Source organism: Ascaphus truei, unplaced genomic scaffold (assembly GCF_040206685.1).
Source record: "Ascaphus truei isolate aAscTru1 unplaced genomic scaffold, aAscTru1.hap1 HAP1_SCAFFOLD_1397, whole genome shotgun sequence".
NCBI lineage: Eukaryota > Metazoa > Chordata > Amphibia > Anura > Ascaphidae > Ascaphus > Ascaphus truei.
The window spans coordinates 44,627-66,628 of record NW_027454277.1 but is presented as its reverse complement, the minus strand read 5'-3'; the positions used below and the strand labels follow the sequence as shown (position 1 = coordinate 66,628).

At 53.7% G+C, this 22,002-nt stretch overlaps 1 protein-coding gene across 1 annotated transcript in view; it reads left to right on the top strand.

Annotated features, from left to right (window-relative positions):
- The window catches only part of LOC142475807 (uncharacterized), a 70,269-nt gene that overhangs the window by 7,553 nt on the left and 40,714 nt on the right, over window positions 1-22,002 (top strand). Inside the window, 4 exon segments of the mRNA XM_075581541.1 lie at window positions 1,360-4,758; window positions 6,866-6,990; window positions 8,359-8,512; window positions 9,029-9,292. Of these exon segments, the coding sequence (XP_075437656.1) occupies window positions 1,482-4,758; window positions 6,866-6,990; window positions 8,359-8,512; window positions 9,029-9,292 (3,820 nt within the window). The 5' untranslated portion in view covers window positions 1,360-1,481.

Genomic DNA, 22,002 nt, shown 5'->3' with positions numbered 1-22,002 from the left:
GCCGTCTCTCACAGGCCGTCTCTCACAGGCCGTCTCTCACAGGCCATCTCTCACAGGCCGTCGGTCTCGGGACAGATAGATTACTTTAGAACGTCCATGAATTTGATGATCATTACATGTTAATATAACGAGTGTGTGTGAGATTATTATGTAATGTTATCCCTGGGATGGAGTCTGTGTGCTGTACTACTGAAACTGCTACACCTAACAGACAGTAACTCTTCTTTTATACCTCTCTCCCTCCCTCTCTCTCTCTCACCCTTCTCTCTCTCCCCCTCTGTCTCCCCCTCTCTCTCTCTCCCCCTCCCCTCTCTCCCGCCCTCTCTCTCCCCTCTCTCCTTCTCTCTCTCTCACCCTCTCTCACATCCCATCTCTCTCTCCTCTCTCCATCCCCATCTCTCACTCTCTCTCCCATCCCATCTCTCTCTCCCTCTCTCCCATCCCATCTCTCTCTCCCTCTCCCCAATCCCATCTCTCTCTCCTCTCTCCCATCCCATGTCTGTCTCTCTCTCCCTCTCTCCCATCCCTCTCTCCCATCCCATCTCTCTCTCCCTCTTCCTCCCTCTCTCCCATCCCATCTCTCTCTCCCTCTCCCCCCCCCTCTCTCTCTCTCTCTCTCTCTCTCCCATCCCATCTCTCTTTCTCTCTCCCTCCCTCCCATCCCATCGCTCTCTCCCTCTCTCCCATCCCTTCTCTCTGTCTCTCTCCCTCTCTCCCATCCCATCTCTCTCTCCCATCCCATCTCTCTCTCCCTCTCTCCCATCCCTTCTCTCTGTCTCTCTCCCTCTCTCCCATCCCATCTCTCTCTCTCCCACTCTCCTATTCCATCTCTCTGTCTCTCTCCCTCTCTTCCATCCCATCTCTCTCTCTCTCTCTCTCTCCCATCCCATCTCTCCCTCTCTCCCATCCCATCTTTCTCTCTCTCCCTCCCATTCCATCTCTCTCTCCCTCTCTCCCATCCCATCTCTCTCTCCCTCTCCCATCTCTCTCCCTCTCTCCCATCCCATCTCTCTCTCCCTCTCTCCCTCTTTCTCTCTCCCATCCCATCTCTCTGTCTCTCTCTCCCTCTCTCCCACCCCATCTCTCTGTCTCTCTCTCCCTCTCTCCCATCCCATCTCTCTCTCTCTCCCCTCTCTCCCATCCATTCTCTTCCCATCTCTCTGTCTCTCTCTCCCTCTCTCCCATCCCCCCCTCTCTCTCTCTCCCTCTCTCCCATCCCATATCTTTCTCTCTCCCATCCCTCTCTCTCTCTCTCTCTCTCTCTCTCTCTCTCCCTCTCTCCCATCCCATCTCTCTCTCTCTCCTATCCCACCTCTCTCTCTCTCTCTCTCTCTCTCTCTCTCTCTCTCTCTCTCTCAGATGACCCTGCCAGTCTCGCTGCCCCCTCCTGCTCCCAGCCCTCTGAATCCTGCCCCGGGGGCTGCGGCGGTGATGGTCGTGGTACCTGTGTGGATGGGCAGTGCCATTGCAGAGATGGGTACATGGGGGAGAGATGCCAGCTACTGACATGCCCTGAAGATTGCCATGACCAGGGCCGATGTGTGAAGGGCCGGTGCATCTGCTTTGAGGGGTACAGCGGTCTGGACTGTGGATCTGGAACTTGCCCCAAGAACTGCCACAACCAGGGCAGGTGCGAAGGCGGAGTCTGTGTCTGTGACTTTGGATTTTCTGGGCTGGACTGTGGATCTAGAACTTGCCCCAAGAACTGCCACAGCCAGGGCAGGTGTGAAGGCGGAGTCTGTGTCTGTGACTCTGGATTTTCTGGGTTGGACTGTGGATCTAGAACTTGCCCCAAGAACTGCCACAGCCAGGGCAGGTGTGAAGGCGGAGTCTGTGTCTGTGACTCTGGATTTTCTGGGTTGGACTGTGGATCTAGAACTTGCCCCAAGAACTGCCAGAACCGGGGCAGGTGTGAAGACGGAGTCTGTGTCTGTGACTCTGGATTTTCTGGGTTGGACTGTGGATCTAGAACTTGCCCCAAGAACTGCCAGAACCGGGGCAAGTGTGTTAAGGGAAGCTGTGTCTGTGATTCTGGATTTTCCGGTTTGGACTGTGGATCTAGAACATGCCCCAAGAACTGCCAGAACCGGGGCAGGTGTGAAGACGGAGTCTGTGTCTGTAACGTTGGATTTTCTGGGTTGGACTGTGGATCTAGAACATGTCCCAAGAACTGCCAGAACCGGGGCAAGTGTGTTAAGGGAAGCTGTGTCTGTGATTCTGGATTTTCCGGTTTGGACTGTGGATCTAGAACATGCCCCAAGAACTGCCAGAACCAAGGTCAGTGTGAAGACGGAGTTTGTGTCTGTAACGTTGGATTTTCTGGTTTGGACTGTGGATCTAGAACGTGCCCCAAGAACTGCCAGAACCGGGGCAGATGTGAAGACGGAGTCTGTGTCTGTGATTCTGGATTTTCTGGTCTGGACTGTGGATCTAGAACATGTCCCAAGAACTGTCAGAACCGGGGCAAGTGTGTTAAGGGAAGCTGTGTCTGTGATTCTGGATTTTCCGGTTTGGACTGTGGATCTAGAACATGCCCCAAGAACTGCCAGAACCAAGGTCAGTGTGAAGACGGAGTCTGTGTCTGTAACGTTGGATTTTCTGGTTTGGACTGTGGATCTAGAACGTGCCCCAAGAACTGCCAGAACCAGGGCAGGTGTGAAGACGGAGTCTGTGCCTGCGATTCTGGATTTTCCGGATTGGACTGTGGTTCTAGATCCTGCCCCAATGATTGCCACAATCAAGGCAAGTGTTTTGACGGAGTCTGTGTCTGCGATTCTGGATTTTTTGGTCTGGACTGTGGATCCAGTAGCTGCCCGGAGGATTGTAACGAGCAGGGCCTCTGTGTGTCCGGGTCATGCGTGTGCGACCCAGGATTTATCGGGATTGACTGTGGGATCCGCATCTGCTCTCCAGAGTGTGAGAGGCGAGGGCGGTGTGAGGACGGCGAGTGCGTCTGCGATTCTGGATTCATTGGAACGGACTGCGAGATTAGAACCTGCCCCGACGACTGCCAGAACCGGGGCAAGTGTGACGATGGGAAGTGTGTCTGTGATCCTGGATACACGGGCCTGGACTGTGGATCTAGAACCTGCCCCAACAATTGCAACAGCCATGGCAGGTGTGAAGACGGAGTTTGCGTTTGTGGCGCTGGATTTGCCGGGCCAGACTGTGGATCCAGAACCTGCCCCAAGAACTGCAGTGGGAGTGGGGTGTGCGTGAATGGGAGGTGCGTGTGTGATGCTGGGTTTAGCGGACCTGTCTGTGGGATCAGAACCTGTCCGGTAGGGTGTAACAAACATGGACGCTGCATTAGGGGGAGCTGTGTGTGCTCTCCGGGGTACACCGGACCAGATTGCGGATCCAGAATCTGCTCCAATAACTGTCAGAACCGAGGCCAGTGTAAAGATGGGTTGTGTATTTGTGATTCTGGATATACTGGACTGGATTGTGGATCTAGAACCTGTCCCAGCAATTGTCAAAATAGAGGCAGGTGTGATGATGGAGTCTGTGTCTGTAATTCTGGATTTTCTGGGCTGGACTGTGGATCCAGAACCTGCCCCAATAACTGTAATAACCAAGGTTATTGTGAAGAGGGAGTCTGCCTTTGTGATTCTGGATACACTGGTCTGGACTGTGGATCCAGAACCTGCCCCAAAGAATGTCATAACCGAGGCCAGTGTGAAGACGGCATGTGTATTTGTGACTCTGGATACACTGGTCTGGACTGTGGATCCAGAACCTGCCCCAAAGAATGTCATAACCGAGGCCAGTGTGAAAACGGCGTATGTATTTGTGACTCTGGATACACTGGTCTGGACTGTGGATCCAGAACCTGTCCCAATAACTGTCAGAGCCAGGGAAGATGTGATGACGGAGTCTGTATCTGTGATTCTGGATACACTGGTCTGGACTGTGGATCCAGAACCTGCCCCAAAGAATGTCATAACCGAGGCCAGTGTGAAAACGGCGTATGTATTTGTGACTCTGGATACACTGGTCTGGACTGTGGATCCAGAACCTGTCCCAATAACTGTCAGAGCCAGGGAAGATGTGATGACGGAGTCTGTATCTGTGATTCTGGATACACTGGTCTGGACTGTGGATCCAGAACCTGTCCAGATAACTGTCAGAACCGGGGAACATGTGATGATGGGAAGTGTGTCTGCGACTCTGGATTTAGTGGTCTGAACTGTGGATCCAGAACCTGTCCAGATAACTGTCAGAACCGGGGAACATGTGATGACGGGAAGTGTGTCTGCGACTCTGGATTTAGTGGTCTGGACTGTGGATCCAGAACCTGTCCAGATAACTGTCAGAACCGGGGAACATGTGATGACGGGAAGTGTGTCTGCGACTCTGGATTTAGTGGTCTGAACTGTGGATCCAGAACCTGTCCAGATAACTGTCAGAACCGGGGAACATGTGATGACGGGAAGTGTGTCTGCGACTCTGGATTTAGTGGTCTGGACTGTGGATCCAGAACCTGCTCAGATAACTGTCAGGACCACGGTCGGTGTGAGAACGGCGTCTGTGTCTGTAATTCTGGATTCACCGGGCCGGACTGTGGAACCAGAACCTGCCCCAAGAACTGCAACGGGAACGGTCAGTGTGTAAGCGGGAGGTGCACGTGTGACCCGGGTTATACCGGACCGGTCTGCGGGACCAGAACCTGCCCGGAGGACTGCAGCGGACATGGGAGGTGTGCGAACGGGACCTGCGTGTGTAGGAAGGGCTACGGAGGCATCAATTGTGGAGAGGGTGAGTCCCACGCGTTTCCCCAAGGCAGCTGCATCGCCATCCACGCTCTGCCGCACCAGTCCTAGAGGTGCCAGGCCCTGTATATCCCCCTGTGCCAGCCCTAGAGGTGCCAGGCTCTGTATATCCCCCTGTGCCAGCCCTAGAGGTGCTAGGCTCTGTATATCCCCCTGTGCCAGCCCTAGAGGTGCCAGGCTCTGTATATCCCCCTGTGCCAGCCCTAGAGGTGCCAGGCTCTGTATATCCCCCTGTGCCAGCCCTAGAGGTGCCTGGCTCTGTATATCCCCCTGTGCCAGCCCTAGAGGTGCCAGGCTCTGTATATCCCCCTGTGCCAGCCCTAGAGGTGCCAGGCTCTGTATATCCCCCTGTGCCAGCCCTAGAGGTGCCAGGCTCTGTATATCCCCCTGTGCCAGCCCTAGAGGTGCCAGGCTCTGTATATCTCCTGTGCCAGCCCTAGAGGTACCAGGCTCTGTATATCCCCCTGTGCCAGCCCTAGAGGTGCCAGGCTCTGTATCTCCCCCTGTGCCAGCCCTAGAGGTGCCAGGCTCTGTATATCCCTCTGTGCCAGTCCTAGAGGTGCCAGGCTCTGTATATCTCCTGTGCCAGCCCTAGAGGTACCAGGCTCTGTATATCCCCCTGTGCCAGCCCTAGAGGTGCCAGGCTCTGTATATCCCCCTGTGCCAGCCCTAGAGGTGCTAGGCTCTGTATATCCCCCTGTGCCAGCCCTAGAGGTGCCAGGCTCTGTATATCCCCCTGTGCCAGCCCTAGAGGTGCCAGGCTCTGTATATCCCCCTGTGCCAGCCCTAGAGGTGCCAGGCTCTGTATAACCCCCTGTGCCAGCCCTAGAGGTGCCAGGCTCTGTATATCCCCCTGTGTCAGTCCTAGAGGTGCCAGGCCCTGTATATCCCCATGTGCCAGCCCTAGAGGTGCACGGCTGTGTATATCCCCCTGTGCCAGTCCTAGAGGTGCCAGACTCTGTATATCCCCCTGTGCCAGCCCTAGAGGTGCCAGGCTCTGTATATCCCCCTGTGCCAGCCCTAGAGGTGCCAGGCTCTGTATATCCCCATGTGCCAGCCCTAGAGGTGCCAGGCTCTGTATATCCCCCTCTGCCAGCCCTAGAGGTGCTAGGCTCTGTATATATCACCCTGTCCCAGCCCTAGAGGTGCCAGGCTCTGTATATCCCCCTGTGCCAGCCCTAGAGGTGCCAAACTGTATATCCCCCTGTGCCAGCCCTAGAGGTGCCAGGCTCTGTATATAACCCCCTGTGCCAGTCCTAGAGGTGCCAGGCTCTGTATAACCCCCTGTGCCAGCCCTAGAGGTGCCAGGCTCTGTATATCCCCCTGTGTCAGTCCTAGAGGTGCCAGGCCCTGTATATCCCCCTGTGCCAGCCCTAGAGGTGCACGGCTGTGTATATCCCCCTGTGCCAGTCCTAGAGGTGCCAGACTCTGTATATCCCCCTGTGCCAGCCCTAGAGGTGCCAGGCTCTGTATATCCCCCTGTGCCAGCCCTAGAGGTGCCAGGCTCTGTATATCCCCCTGTGCCAGCCCTAGAGGTGCTAGGCTCTGTATATATCACCCTGTCCCAGCCCTAGAGGTGCCAAACTGTATATCCCCCTGTGCCAGCCCTAGAGGTGCCAGGCTCTGTATATATCCCCCTGTGCCAGTCCTAGAGGTGCCAGACTCTGTATATCCCCCTGTGCCAGCCCTAGAGGTGCCAGGCTCTGTATATCCCCCTGTGCCAGCCCTAGAGGTGCCAGGCTCTGTATATCCCCCTGTGCCAGCCCTAGAGGTGCCAAACTGTATATCCCCCTGTGCCAGCCCTAGAGGTGCCAAACTGTATATATCACCATGTGCCAGCCCTAGAGGTGCTAGGCTCTGTATATATCCCCCTGTGCCAGCCCTAGAGGTGCCAAACTGTATAACCCCCTGTGCCAGTCCTAGAGGTGCCAGGCTCTGTATCCCCGTGTCAGCCCTAGAGGTGCCAGGCTCTGTATCCCCGCGTCAGTCCTAGAGGTGCCAGGCTCTGTATCCCCGTGTCAGTCCTAGAGGTGCCAGGCTCTGTATCCCTGTCTTACAACCTAAGAGGTGTTGAATCTCCCCCTCTCTTGTAGTGGTCATAGAGGTCACAGAGGTCACGGGCCTGCGTGTGACATCACAGGAGGAGACTGCAGTCACCCTGCAATGGGACACCCCACAAACCCCCCCCGATTCCTACCATATTGCATTTAAACCTAAGGTACTAACCCACAGAGCTGACACTCTTTTCAGGATAATAGTGGTGTGCGTGCATGTATGTATGTATGTGTATATATATATAATATACACGCACGGGGTCTCTGGCGCGCAGAGCTGACACTCTTTTCAGGATAATAGTGGTGTGTGTGCATGTATGTATGTATGTGTATATATATATATATAATATACACGCACGGGGTCTCTGGCGCGCAGAGCTGACACTCTTTTCAGGATAATAGTGGTGTGTGTGCATGTATGTATGTATGTGTATATATATATATAATATACACGCACGGGGTCTCTGGCGCGCAGAGCTGACACTCTTTTCAGGATAATAGTGGTGTGTGTGCATGTATGTATGTGTATATATATATAATATACACGCACGGGGTCTCTGGCGCGCAGAGCTGACACTCTTTTCAGGATAATAGTGGTGTGTGTGTATGTATGTATGTGTATATATATATAATATACACGCACGGGGTCTCTGGCGCGCAGAGCTGACACTCTTTTCAGGATAATAGTGGTGTGTGTGCATGTATGTATGTGTATATATATATAATATACACGCACGGGGTCTCTGGCGCGCAGAGCTGACACTCTTTTCAGGATAATAGTGGTGTGTGTGCATGTATGTATGTGTATATATATATAATATACACGCACGGGGTCTCTGGCGTGCAGAGCTGACACTCTTTTCAGGATAATAGTGGTGTGTGTGCATGTATGTATGTGTATATATATATAATATACACGCACGGGGTCTCTGGCGTGCAGAGCTGACACTCTTTTCAGGATAATAGTGGTGTGCGTGCATGTATGTATGTGTATATATATATAATATACACGCACGGGGTCTCTGGCGTGCAGAGCTGACACTCTTTTCAGGATAATAGTGGTGTGTGTGCATGTATGTATGTGTATATATATATAATATACACGCACGGGGTCTCTGGCGTGCAGAGCTGACACTCTTTTCAGGATAATAGTGGTGTGTGTGCATGTATGTATGTGTATATATATATAATATACACGCACGGGGTCTCTGGCGTGCAGAGCTGACACTCTTTTCAGGATAATAGTGGTGTGTGTGCATGTATGTATGTGTATATATATATAATATACACGCACGGGGTCTCTGGCGCGCAGAGCTGACACTCTTTTCAGGATAATAGTGGTGTGTGTGTATGTATGTATGTGTATATATATATAATATACACGCACGGGGTCTCTGGCGTGCAGAGCTGACACTCTTTTCAGGATAATAGTGGTGTGTGTGCGTGTATGTATGTATGTGTATATATATATAATATACACGCACGGGGTCTCTGGCGTGCAGAGCTGACACTCTAATCTTGGTGTCCCGCAGAAAGAGGAGAACGAGGTAATAACGAGCTATATAAACGGGTCTCTCACCTCGTTCTGCCAGACCGGCCTGGACCCCGGAGAGGAGTATCTGGTGTATGTGACACCCCGCAAAGGGCAGGCGCTAGCACCCGAGACCTCTATCACTGTTACTACAAGTAAGTATGTTTGTGTCCTAGAGGTGCCAGGCTCTCTATCTCCTGCGGTGCCAGTCCTAGAGGTGCCAGGCTCTGTATATCCCGCAGTGCCAGTCCTAAAGGTGCCAGGCTCTGTATATAACCCCCTGTGCTAGTCGTAGAGGTGCCAGGCTCTGTATATAACCCCCTGTGCTAGTCCTAGAGGTGCCAGGCTCTGTATATAACCCCCTGCGCTAGTCCTAGAGGTGCCAGGCTCTGTATATCCCCCTGTGCCAGTCCTAGAGGTGCTAGGCTCTGTATATCCCCCTGTGCCAGTCCTAGAGGTGCTAGGCTCTGTATATAACCCCCTGTGCTAGTCCTAGAGGTGCCAGGCTCTGTATATCCCCCTGTGCCAGTCCTAGAGGAGCTAGGCTCTGTATATAACCCCCTGTGCCAGCCCTAGAGGTGCTAGGCTCTGTATATAACCCCCTGTGCTAGTCCTAGAGGTTCCAGTCCTAAAGTTCACTCCATATTCCCCCCCCCCCCCCCCCTCTTTAGGATATGAGATTACCCAAGGACTCCGTGTGACAGACGTCACCACCACCACTTTCGTCCTGAGATGGGAGAGACCCCTGTCCCCTCCCGATCGCTACACAGTGACACTGGTGGCCCCTAACAGGAAGGACAGGAAGCTGAAGGTCCCCGGGAAAGGGGACAGGGTGAAGGTGACCGGGCTGGAGAAGGGAACAAAGTACACGGTCACCCTGACAGCGGAGAGGGGGGAGAACGTGAGCGTGAGCGTGGAAACCACAGCCAGCACAGGTAATGAGAGAGGGGGCGCGGGGGAGGGCAAGGAGAGGAGAGGGGAGAGAGGAGAGGGGGGAGAACGTGAGCGTGAGCGTGGAAACCACAGCCAGCACAGGTAATGAGAGAGGGGGTGTGGGGGAGGGCAAGGGGAGGAGAGGGGAGGGGAGAGAGGAGAGGGGGGAGAACGTGAGCGTGAGCGTGGAAACCACAGCCAGCACAGGTAATGAGAGAGGGGGCGCGGGGGAGGGCAAGGGGAGGAGAGGAGAGGGGAGAGAGGAGAGGGGGGAGAACGTGAGCGTGAGCGTGGAAACCACAGCCAGCACAGGTAATGAGAGAGGGGGTGCGGGGGAGGGCAAGGGGAGGAGAGGGGAGGGGAGAGAGGAGAGGGGGGAGAACGTGAGCGTGGAAACCACAGCCAGCACAGGTAATGAGAGAGGGGGTGTGGGGGAGGGCAAGGGGAGGAGAGGGGGGGAGAGCGTGAGCGTGGAAACCACAGCCAGCACAGGTAATGAGAGAGGGGGTGTGGGGGAGGGCAAGGGGAGGAGAGGGGAGGGGAGAGAGGAGAGGGGGGAGAACGTGAGCGTGAGCGTGGAAACCACAGCCAGCACAGGTAATGAGAGAGGGGGCGCAGGGGAGGGCAAGGGGAGGAGAGGGGAGAGAGGAGAGGGGGGAGAACGTGAGCGTGAGCGTGGAAACCACAGCCAGCACAGGTAATGAGAGAGGGGGTGCGGGGGAGGGCAAGGGGAGGAGAGGAGAGGGGAGAGAGGAGAGGGGGGAGAACGTGAGCGTGAGCGTGGAAACCACAGCCAGCACAGGTAATGAGAGAGGGGGCGCGGGGGAGGGCAAGGGGAGGAGAGGAGAGCAGAGAGGAGAGGGGGGAGAACGTGAGCGTGAGCGTGGAAACCACAGCCAGCACAGGTAATGAGAGAGGGGGCGCGGGGGAGGGCAAGGGGAGGAGAGGAGAGGGGAGAGAGGAGAGGGGGGGAGAACGTGAGCGTGAGCGTGGAAACCACAGCCAGCACAGGTAATGAGAGAGGGGCTGCGGGGGAGGGCAAGGGGAGGAGGGGGGGAGAACGTGAGCGTGAGCGTGGAAACCACAGCCAGCACAGGTAATGAGAGAGGGGGTGTGGGGGAGGGCAAGGGGAGGAGAGGGGAGAGAGGAGAGAGGAGAGGGGGGAGAACGTGAGCGTGAGCGTGGAAACCACAGCCAGCACAGGTAATGAGAGAGGGGGCGCGGGGGAGGGCAAGGGGAGGAGAGGGGAGAGAGGAGAGGGGGGAGAACGTGAGCGTGAGCGTGGAAACCACAGCCAGCACAGGTAATGAGAGAGGGGGTGTGGGGGAGGGCAAGGGGAGGAGAGGAGAGGGGAGAGGGGGGAGAACGTGAGCGTGAGCGTGGAAACCACAGCCAGCACAGGTAATGAGAGAGGGCGCGGGGGAGGGCAAGGGGAGGAGAGGGGAGAGAGGAGAGGGGGGAGAACGTGAGCGTGAGCGTGGAAACCACAGCCAGCACAGGTAATGAGAGAGGGGGCGCGGGGGAGGGCAAGGGGAGGAGAGGAGAGGGGAGAGAGGAGAGGGGGGAGAGCGTGAGCGTGAGCGTGGAAACCACAGCCAGCACAGGTAATGAGAGAGGGGGCGTGGGGGAGAGCAAGGGGAGGAGAGGGGAGAGGAGAGGGGGGAGAACGTGAGCGTGAGCGTGGAAACCACAGCCAGCACAGGTAATGAGAGAGGGGGAGCGGGGGAGGGCAAGGGGAGGAGAGGAGAGGGGAGAGAGGAGAGGGGGGAGAGCGTGAGCGTGAGCGTGGAAACCACAGCCAGCACAGGTAATGAGAGAGGGGGCGTGGGGGAGAGCAAGGGGAGGAGAGGGGAGGGGAGAGAGGAGAGGGGGGAGAACGTGAGCGTGAGCGTGGAAACCACAGCCAGCACAGGTAATGAGAGAGGGGGCGTGGGGGAGAGCAAGGGGAGGAGAGGGGAGGGGAGAGAGGAGAGGGGGGAGAACGTGAGCGTGAGCGTGGAAACCACAGCCAGCACAGGTAATGAGAGAGGGGGCGCGGGGGAGGGCAAGGGGAGGAGAGGAGAGGGGAGAGGGGGGAGAACGTGAGCGTGGAAACCACAGCCAGCACAGGTAATGAGAGAGGGGGCGCGGGGGAGGGCAAGGGGAGGAGAGGGGAGGGGAGAGAGGAGAGGGGGGAGAACGTGAGCGTGAGCGTGGAAACCACAGCCAGCACAGGTAATGAGAGAGGGGGCGCGGGGGAGGGCAAGGGGAGGAGAGGAGAGGGGAGAGGGGGGAGAACGTGAGCGTGAGCGTGGAAACCACAGCCAGCACAGGTAATGAGAGAGGGGGCGTGGGGGAGGGCAAGGTGAGGAGAGGGGAGAGAGGAGAGAGGAGAGGGGGGAGAACGTGAGCGTGAGCGTGGAAACCACAGCCAGCACAGGTAATGAGAGTGGGGGTGTGGGGGAGGGCAAGGGGAGGAGAGGAGAGGGGAGAGGGGGGAGAACGTGAGCGTGAGCGTGGAAACCACAGCCAGCACAGGTAATGAGAGAGGGGGCGTGGGGGAGAGCAAGGGGAGGAGAGGGGAGGGGAGAGAGGAGAGGGGGGGAGAACGTGAGCGTGAGCGTGAAAACCACAGCCAGCACAGGTAATGAGAGAGGGGGCGCGGGGGAGAACAAGGGGAGGAGAGCAAGGGGAGGAGAGGAGAGAGGAGAGGGGGGAGAACGTGAGCGTGAGCGTGGAAACCACAGCCAGCACAGGTAATGAGAGAGGGGTTGCGGGGGAGGGCGAGGAGAGGAGAGGGGAGAGAGGAGAGGGGGGAGAACGTGAGCGTGAGCGTGGAAACCACAGCCAGCACAGGTAATGAGAGAGGGGGCGCGGGGGAGGGCAAGGGGAGGAGAGGAGAGGGGAGAGAGGAGAGGGGGGAGAACGTGAGCGTGAGCGTGGAAACCACAGCCAGCACAGGTAATGAGAGAGGGGGCGCGGGGGAGAGCAAGGGGAGGAGAGGAGAGGGGAGAGAGGAGAGGGGGGAGAACGTGAGCGTGGAAACCACAGCCAGCACAGGTAATGAGAGAGGGGGTGCGGGGGAGGGCAAGGGGAGGAGAGGGGAGAGAGGAGAGGGGGGAGAACGTGAGCGTGGAAACCACAGCCAGCACAGGTAATGAGATAGGGGGCGCGGGGGAGGGCAAGGGGAGGAGAGGAGAGGGGGGAGAGCGTGAGCGTGGAAACCACAGCCAGCACAGGTAATGAGAGAGGGGGCACAGGGGAGAGCAAGGGGAGGAGAGCAAGGGGAGAGAATAAGAGAGGGGGGGAAAGTGAAAGAGAGAGAGGAGGGGCGAGAGAGTGGTGGAGAAGGAGGGGAACCAGGTGAGGGAGAGAGAAAGAGAGCGTATGAGAGAGAGTGAGAGAGAGGGAAGGAGGACGAAGGAGAGAGAATTAGACAGGGAGGGAAAGTGAAATAGAGAGAGAGGAGTGGGGAGAGAGAGAGAGTGAAGGAGAAAGAGGGGAAAAGGGAGAGAGAGATAAAGAGAGAGAGATAAAGAGAGAGAGGGGAAGAGAGAGAGGGGAAGAGAGAGAGGGAAGGAGGGAGAGAGATAGCTAAACATTACATTACATCTCAATTAGTCACGTTCCCAACCATGAAGTAACCGATAATAACCGCGTTCCAATGTGATTCTTATTGATAAGATATAGGCAAGACACCGTCCACAAACCACCACGGTTTCATTGAGTTCTTCCCTCGCTTTTTTCTCTGTTGTAAGCCCAAAAGGAAGAGAGAATCCGTCTTTCCAAAATGATTCCCATCGAGATATGGCTTCTCGATGGAAGACTAAATGGGCAACTGTCTACCACCTGACGGTGAACACGTAGACGCCAACCCCCATATGTCAAACAAATGTCCACAACCAATTCCATGTCCTCTCGGGGTCAGGAGGTTTGTCCAACCTTCTCCATCACTGCCAACGTTGGACTCTTTGAGGTCTTCCGGCAGTCGGCCACATGGTCGCTTGGTGTTGGCATGTCCGTGAGCAGGCTCCTCCCCCCCCCCCCCAGGATGTGAACGGAAATGAAGGATGCCCCCCGTTCCTGGTCACACGGACACGACCTTTCCCCTAGCAAATAAGCAATTCTGACATCGTAAGGCCCCAAGACATCCATATGGCATCCATAGTGCGCCCCTTGAAGCTCTCTAACGGTTTTGAAGCTTCTTCTAAAGCCCGATGCTTATACCGATAGGAGGCTCTGTACTAAGGTTATATATATATATATATATATTTTTATTGTGAGACAAAACGTTCAGTGCTAAAAAGTAATAAACCTTCATAAAACGTGCGTCCTGTGTACTGTATCAAGGTCGTTATCGGACTCGTACATATGACGCATCGATCGATGCTTGAAATGACGTTTGATGCATCGCGTCGTGTGCAATACCGGATTGATACCATTTCCATGAAAACGGAATTCTGGGTAATTGTTTTCATTCAGAACGAATATTAGTACATCTAAATTATTATTATTAATAATAGCGATACTGTGAAAATGTTTTACTTTTTGGTACCTTATATAATGACGCATCCACCTTACAACAAATGCATTTTTGGGTTGATACATAGCAAGTTAGTTCTGCCAATAACAGACTTTTTAGGGTTTACATATTTACACAGCTACATAGTTACATAGTTACATAGTTACATTGATGAGGTTGAAAAGGAAATATGTCCGTAGAGTTCTATGCTAAATTTAGACAAAAGATACTCATTCTAAATTTGTACTTACAGTATATTTATCCTATATCTATACTTACTTATTTATCCAGAGGAAGGCAAATAAAAACCCCATCATCCAATGATATCTCATACAGGGAAAATAAATTCCTTCCTGACTCCAAGAATTGGCAATCGGATTAATCCCTGGATCAACATCCTTCCCATATATACTTATTTGGTATATCCCTGTATACCTTTCCTTTCTAAAAAGATGTCCAACTTTTTTTAACATATCTAGTGTACTGTATCTGCCATCACAGTCTCCATGGGTAATGAATCCCACACTGTAACTGTCCTTACTGTAAATAACCCTTTCCTTTGTTGCTGGTGAAATCTCCTTTTCTCCAACCTTAAGGGATGGCCCGAGTCCTTTGTACTGCCCGTGGGATGAATAGTTCTTTTGAAAGCTCCTTGTATTGTCCCTGAATATATTTGTATATAGTTATCATATCCCCTCTTAGACGCCTCTTTTATAATGTAAATAAATCTAATTTAGCTAGCCTCTCCTCATAAGTTAGATTGTCCATCCCCTTTATTAATTTGGTGGCTCTTCTCTGCACTCTCTCTAGTTCCATAATGTCTTTTCTTAGGATTGGTGCCCAAAATTGTACTCCATATTCAAGGTGTGGTCTTACTAATGCTTTGTAAAGGGGCATAATTATGTTTACTTCCCTTCCATCCATTGCCCGTTTGATGCAAGATAAGATCTTGTTTGCCTTTGCAGCTACTGCATGACTTTGGGCACTATTGCTAAGCCTACTGTCTACAAGCACTCCTAAATCCTTCTGCATCAAGGATTCCCCCAATTTATCCCCATTTAATTTGTAAGTTGCCTGTTTATTCTTGCATCCCAAATGCATAACCTTACATTTATCTGTATTAAACCTCATCTGCCATTCACATTTCCAGTCTCTCCAAGTCCTTCTGAAGAGAAATTACACCCTGCTCTGATTTACGAGACATTCCTCAAAAAAATATGTCCGTCTTTATATTCTTGCATTGGGGGTGCATAAGATGTCCGTCCTTATATTCTTGCATTGGGGGTGCATAAGATGTCCTTCCTTATATTCTTGCATTGGCGGTGCATAAGATGTCCTTCCTTATATTCTTGCATTGGGGGTGCATAAGATGTCCTTCCTTATATTCTTGCATTGGCGGTGCATAAGATGTCCTTCCTTATATTCTTGCATTGGGGGTGCATAAGATGTCCTTCCTTATATTCTTGCATTGGCGGTGCATAAGATGTCCTTCCTTATATTCTTGCATTGGGGGTGCATAAGATGTCCGTCCTTATATTCTTGCATTGGGGGTGCATAAGATGTCCGTCCTTATATTCTTGCATTGGGGGTGCATTAGATACCCTTCTTGTTTTTGGAAAGCGAGATCTTTTTCCAGGGTCTTTTTTCAATATTCTCCAACGCAGACGTTCTGGCCATTTTTGTGTTTTCGGACTTGATTGAATGACCCCTCGAGGGCTCCCAGCTTTCGAAAAGCAAGATCTCTCCAAGAGACGGACTCTCGGGAAGACGTCAGTCTTTGTATCCTAAATGTGGCTTATTCTGGCAAGAAAATTGGTCAAGCCGTGACAACCTTGTTCCTTTGGCAGATATCGCACTGTCTGTCCCACCCAAAAATACGTTCTGACAAAGCTCCCTGGACTTCATTCATCAAACGTAATGGGTGACCTCACCAAAGCAGCTTGCACAAGAACATGGGTGTGACCAAATTATTCATGATCAACAATCTTCCTCTAGAGGAGTTGAGGTGGAGGCCAACGTCACTTGTCCAACCCAAACTCCACCTTCTCCATCCCCATTGTTCTAGACTTTTCTAGACCTCAATTCTTGATGCCAGCCTGACTCCATGGAAACCTCGCAGGCACATGTGGATTGACGCGCTCCCCAACCAACGCTTTGCCGGGTTGTACGGTCAGACAAACTCTTTGAACGGTTCTCCGTCTCTGGCCGAGAACGTCCCCGTCGTGCTGATGATTCATTATAATGAACGAATCGTCGGCGTACGCCAACTAATGAAAATAGAAACTCCGACTGATCATTTGCAGTGCCAGGCGGGGTCCTGGTGGCGCCTAAAGGTCGCCAAACTTCCGGCACTTCCTTATCATTCAATCACTTCAACGAGCAAGGGCCCATGATGGTCTCTTGCGTTCTAGAGCTCATGACGTTCTAGATGCTCCAATAGGGCCCTGTAAAAGTGAATACATTGGGAAGTATGCACATTGGGGTGTAGATATGTATAAGTCGCACATGGGACATCCCCGTCGGATTCCCCTTTCACTGAGAAGGGAGGACTCCTTGTACCATTGTTTTTAAGACACTAAACACATTACAATACAGCAACTGAATAAAGCTTACAAAATTTGGGCCAATTCTGAAAGCTTTTGGAACCCCAAATAGATATCTTTGGTAAACACCGTCAGAAGCTTTTTCCTGACCCAATGAAAGTAGACCAGATTTAAGCCCCGAAAATGGTAGACGAATGCAATATGTTTGATCACGTTGCCACCGGACTTCCTTTGGCATCTTCAGATGATTGACCAGGGAGAGAGGGGAGGGAATTTAAGAGAGGGTGAACGGGGGGGGGGGGGGGAACAGAAGGGAGAGGAGCGAGGGAGCAAGAGAGAGCAGCGAGGGAGGGAGTGAGAGAGAGAGGGGATAGGGAGTGAGAGAGAGAGGAGATAGGGAGTGACAGAGAGGAGATAGGGAGTGAGAGAGAAGGGAGAGGGAGCGAGGGAGTGAGAGAGAGAGGGGAGGAGAGAGAGGGGAGGAGTGAGAGAGAGAGGGGAGGAGTGAGAGAGAGAGGGGAGGAGTGAGAGAGAGAGGGAGGAGTGAGAGAGAGAGGGGAGGAGTGAGAGAGAGAGGGGAGGAGTGAGAGAGAGAGGGGAGAGTGAGAGAGAGCGAGAGGGGATAGGGAGTGAGAGAGAGAGGGGAGAAGTGAGAGAGAGAGGGAGGAGGTGAGAGAGAGAGCGCGAGCGAGGGGATAGGGAGTAAGAGAGAGAGAGGAGCGAGAGTGAGGGAGAGGAGATAGATGGTGAGAGGAGAGCGTGGGTTGTGGGGGTGAGCGGTGTGGTGGGGGGTGTGGGTGGGAGAGCGGTTGTGGGTGGGGGAGCGGTTGTGGGTGGGAGAGCGGTTGTGGGTGGGGGAGCGGTTGTGGGAGGGAGAAAGAGGGGGCGAGAGATTGAGATAACACTCACTGTATAATGTGTTTCTCCTTTCTCTCTGTTTTTAGCGGCAGCGGCTGACTGATCCTGGGAGATTTTTGGGGGGGCGGCCTCCGCGGCCCCCTCCCCCCCCTATTCATATTAACTCAAAACTGTTTCTGTTTCTAGGTCTGTGCGGTGGACACAAGACCCCACATTTCTTCTCCTTTACTGGGATGGAGGGCGGGGGGTGAACTGTGGGCCACTGGCGGGGGGGGGCGGGGGGCAGGGGGGGGGCGAGGGTTAAACAAAGGGTTTCCTTTTTATAGGACAATTTCTGTATCTGAGCCGTGCAGCTGAGCCAACATAACCCTATTGTTATTGCAGCCCCTAATCCTAATCTCACCCCACAATTCGTGGGGAATAACGTCATCCTAAAGGACAATGGAGCCTAATCCTAACGTGACCCGGTCCCCCATGTTTGATTTAAATACTGACCCTGGTCCTAATTCTCTGACTGGATCCTAAAACGGACTTTGTATTTTACCCTAAAAATTGCTCTTTTAGTCAATATTAAATCAACCCTAATCCTGCCTTTAACCATGTCCCACTCCCACTCCTCGCCCTAATCCTGCCTTTAACCATGTCCCACTCCCACTCCTCGCCCTAATCCTGCCTTTAACCATGTCCCACTCCCACTCCTCGCCCTTAATCCTGCCTTTAACCATGTCCCACTCCCACTCCTCGCCCTAATCCTGCCTTTAACCATGTCCCACTCCCACTCCTCGCCCTAATCCTGCCTTTAACCATGTCCCACTCCCACTCCTCGCCCTAATCCTGCCTTTAACCATGTCCCACTCCCACTCCTCGCCCTAATCCTGCCTGTAACCATGTCCCACTCCCACTCCTCGCCCTAATCCTGCCTGTAACCATGTTCCACTCCCACTCCTCGCCCTAATCCTGCCTGTAACCATGTCCCACATGGGGGTGGGACTATCCCCAGACTCCCGCTCCTCACCCTAATCCTGGCCTTTCTTTTGTTCTCCCCATAGCAATGTAGATTTGACCCTAAATTGTAATTTAGCCTAATAAGAACTACGGTGACCCAAATCCTGACCACGTGTCCCATATAGGAATGGAGATTTGACCCCGAACTCTAACTCGCCCTAATAAGAAGCATGGCTAGATCGGTTCTACTAGGTCCATCTCTCGTAGGAGCCATCACCTCCTGACCATATCTGTTTCAAACACTAAAAATAACACTGAATGTGTTCTTATCCCTGTAGCCTTAATGCTGTCCTCGATCCTAAACCCTTTACCCCATCCCAAATGTTCACTATGTGGGGGGTAACTGTCCTCTTCTTAATTTGGTGCTTTGTTAGCTATTGACGAGGAGCGGAAGCGTCTGGATATTGAGGAGAGACATGGGGTCCAGGGACCAGCGGTGGCTCCACAAGCTGTTGGGAGACCTAAGAGGCCACAGTCTTCTAAAGTGGAACGCCCCCACCCTACAGCACCTGGGGGAACCCTCTTTCATTTTAAGGTGGCAGAAGGCAGCCCCCCATCCCGGACAACTGAAGAGAAAGTGGTGGCTCTTTGTACGTCACGGAAGACAGACCCCAAAAGGGAGTAGGATCATACACACCACGGAGAACGGGTTGACCACCACCATTACCAGGTACCACACTTCTCACCGTGAGGATGGGAGTGGTGGATGTCCTTGAGGATCCAGAATACCCACAAAAAAGGCCAGCACACAGCCAGGATAAACGGGTGGTGACCAGCCTATTGGAAGAGGGAGACTCAGGAGAGGAGATTACGGAGGATCCTGAAAGGAGGTCACCCCATAAGAGAAAGAAGATACCTGGTCCTTCTGTGGAGAGATGGGTGGTCACGAGGAATGTCACACGTTTTGTGTCCTCAAGAGAGGACATTCCAACCCACTCTAAGCAGGGGGGAGAGGGAATCCTGGTTTGGCCAGAGGGGGGCACCCCAAAACACATACACCCGTCCGAAATCGCCACCGCATGGAAATGAGGAGCACACCAAGACATCAACCGGAGCTAGAGAGGGGAGTCAGGCATCCCGTTGCTGATCAGCTCTGAAATCGGGGGTTCAGGAGGTCAAGGGGAAAGAGCACTCTGGATGCCCCAGGGGACATCCCTAAAACAGGGAGATCCACTTCAAGGACAGTCATAATGCAGAGGGTGGTGAGCACCACCAGAAGGAAGAGTGTAGGGGGCGGGAGGACGGGGAACCCCGGAATGAGACAGGTTGGGAGAGAGGTGGGGAGGTGGTGAGGGAGGCAGGAGTGAGGGCTAGGAACCAGACCACGGAGGGAAGACCCACTCATTTTGGTGGGATCCCATATGAAGGCGATGATTGAGAGCCTACCAGAGAAACTCTCCCCGTATAATGGACATTTATACAGCGACTGGAGAGTTACTTGCGTTCCACCTCTACCCCCTAAGAGGCAATCAGACAGTGGAATCAGTGGCCAGGGCAATATTCCTCTACCTGGTGAAGTGGAAACCCCACAGTTTCACGGGAATGGTATACGACCGCCTCCCCAAAAGACCCCCGGTGCCTCTGGAAATCCCCAGCCCATGGGGAGTCCAGGCTCCAGGGGAATGTGGGCATCCCTGTGTCCAAGATTAATGGGGTGAATTTGGGTATCCAACAGATGGGATGCACAGGTCCAAGAGGGGGAAAAGCCAGAGACCCCCAAAACTGCCCTTTCAAAAACAGAAATGAAGACTCTAGGAGGGTGGAAGCTGTGGGGAAGGGGAGCGCCCTACGTTGTTGACAGTGGGAAGCGAAGGGTCTGATCCTACAGAGGGCAAAGGGGGTGTCCTGAAAGGGTAGCCAAGGAGAACACTCCAAAAACATCTCTCCCCATCAGGAGACCCCTTAAAATTTTACCCCCTCCAATAAAGCCCCCAGTTGTGGAGAGGGAAAAGGAGTTGCAGGTGGAGGTGGATGAAAGGGGGACCCCAAAACCTGAACTGGAGGAGGGAGGGCAGATCTTTGGAGGGCAGCCAGAAAGGACCCCCAATCACTCAAGTGAATTTGGGATGTCTTCCGGAATAGGCAAACTGGACAGGCCTCCTAAAAGACCCCGAGAAAAGGGGGTACCAGGCATCAGGCCACAGGAGGGCCCCCCAAAATCTGAGCATGCACCAGACATCAAAGAGGAAGCAGAGGTGGGAGATAGTACTCCTAAATATTCCTCCCCCATGAAAACAAAGCAGGATCTGTGAAGGAGGGAAGGGTCATGGAGGAGACCTGAAAAATCAGAGCGAGGAGACCCGCCTTTTAGAAGGTGGAAGATATCAGGGTCCAGGGACCCCAAAATTGAAGCCTGACTCTAAAAGAAAAACAGGTCAAGAAGGACCCAGAGCGGAAGAGGAGGAGTGGAAAAGCAGGGAGAGTGTCCCTCATAGATGGGGGATCACAAAGGGAGACTCCAGTTGAAGAAAGGGGGTCTCCATCCAGGAGATAGAGGAAGAGGTGAAGGAGAAAGAGGAGAAGACGACACCAGTGGTCAATCAAAGTGTGGGGTCAGCTGATTCCATAAGAAGCCCTGTTGCCCTGAAGGTGCCGGGTCCCGGGACTCAGGGCAGACCCAGTATCCTACAGAGGACTACCACCAGCCTTGTGGTGTCTCTAGAGGGTCTCAAAGGTCTGTGGGACAGAGTGTTGGTACTCTACCGTCCATGGCCACCCACGGGGTTGCTCCTCGCCAGCTGGTCGTGGAGAGAGGAGCAGGAGAGGTGGAGATCCGGGAACTAGAACCAGGGACCGGCTACCGCCTCGACCTCCACGGACTGGTGAAGGGGCGCTCATCCAAGTCCTACTCACTGATGGCCATCACAGGTACCCGCTGCTCTCCAACATTGGGGAGAAGAGAAGGGGGAAGGTGGGGGTAATTAGGGTCCCCACTGGCTGTACACTGCCCGGCTCTGCTTTCACTGCTCCACACCCAAGTCTGCTTCTTGCTGGGGCAACCCAATGCCTTAATTGCCCCTCTACCTTGGGGCTTTGTAGGAAAGAGGGCATGCAGGTGAGAGGTTCCTTGTATGGGGAGGGAGGGTAAAACTCACTGTCTTTTATACCCATTATTGTAGGATTTTGTCGCGTCGGAAGTCTTCTCATCCCTTCCCTCTCTACTCTCCCCTTCCCTCTCTCATCCCTTCCCTCTCTCCTCTCCTCTTCCTTCTCTCATCCCTTCCCTCTCTACTCTCCTCTTCCCTCTCTCATCCCTCCTTTCTCCATCTATCTGTTTGACTGTCTCTCTCTTATTTATCCCTTTCTCTCCACTACTTCCCTCTTCCCCCCATCTCCTGCATCTCTCTCCCCCCACCCTCCCTCTTTCTCCCCCTATCTTCCCCCCCCCCTCTCTTTATCCCTTCCTCACCACTTTCTCCTTCCTCCTCTCTCTCTCTCTCTCTCTCTCTCTCTCTCTCTCTCTCTCTCTCTCTCTCTCTCTCTCTCCCCTCCCTCCCCTCCTCTCTCCATCCTCATCCCTCCCTCCTCTCTCCCCTCCCTCCCTCTCTCCCCCCTCCCTCTCCCCTCTCTCCCCCTCCCTCTCCCTCCCTCCTCTCCCTCTCTCCCCTCTCTCTCCCCTTCCCTCTCTCCCCCCTCCCTCTCCCTCTCTCTCCCCCTCCCTCTCTCCCCCACCCTCTCTCCCCCTCCTCTCTCCCCTCTCTCCCTCCCTCTACCCTCCCTCTCTCCTCCCTCCCTCCCTCCCCTCTCTCTCCCTCCCTCCTCCCTCCCTCCCTCCCTCCCTCTCTCTCTCCCCTCCCCTCCCTCT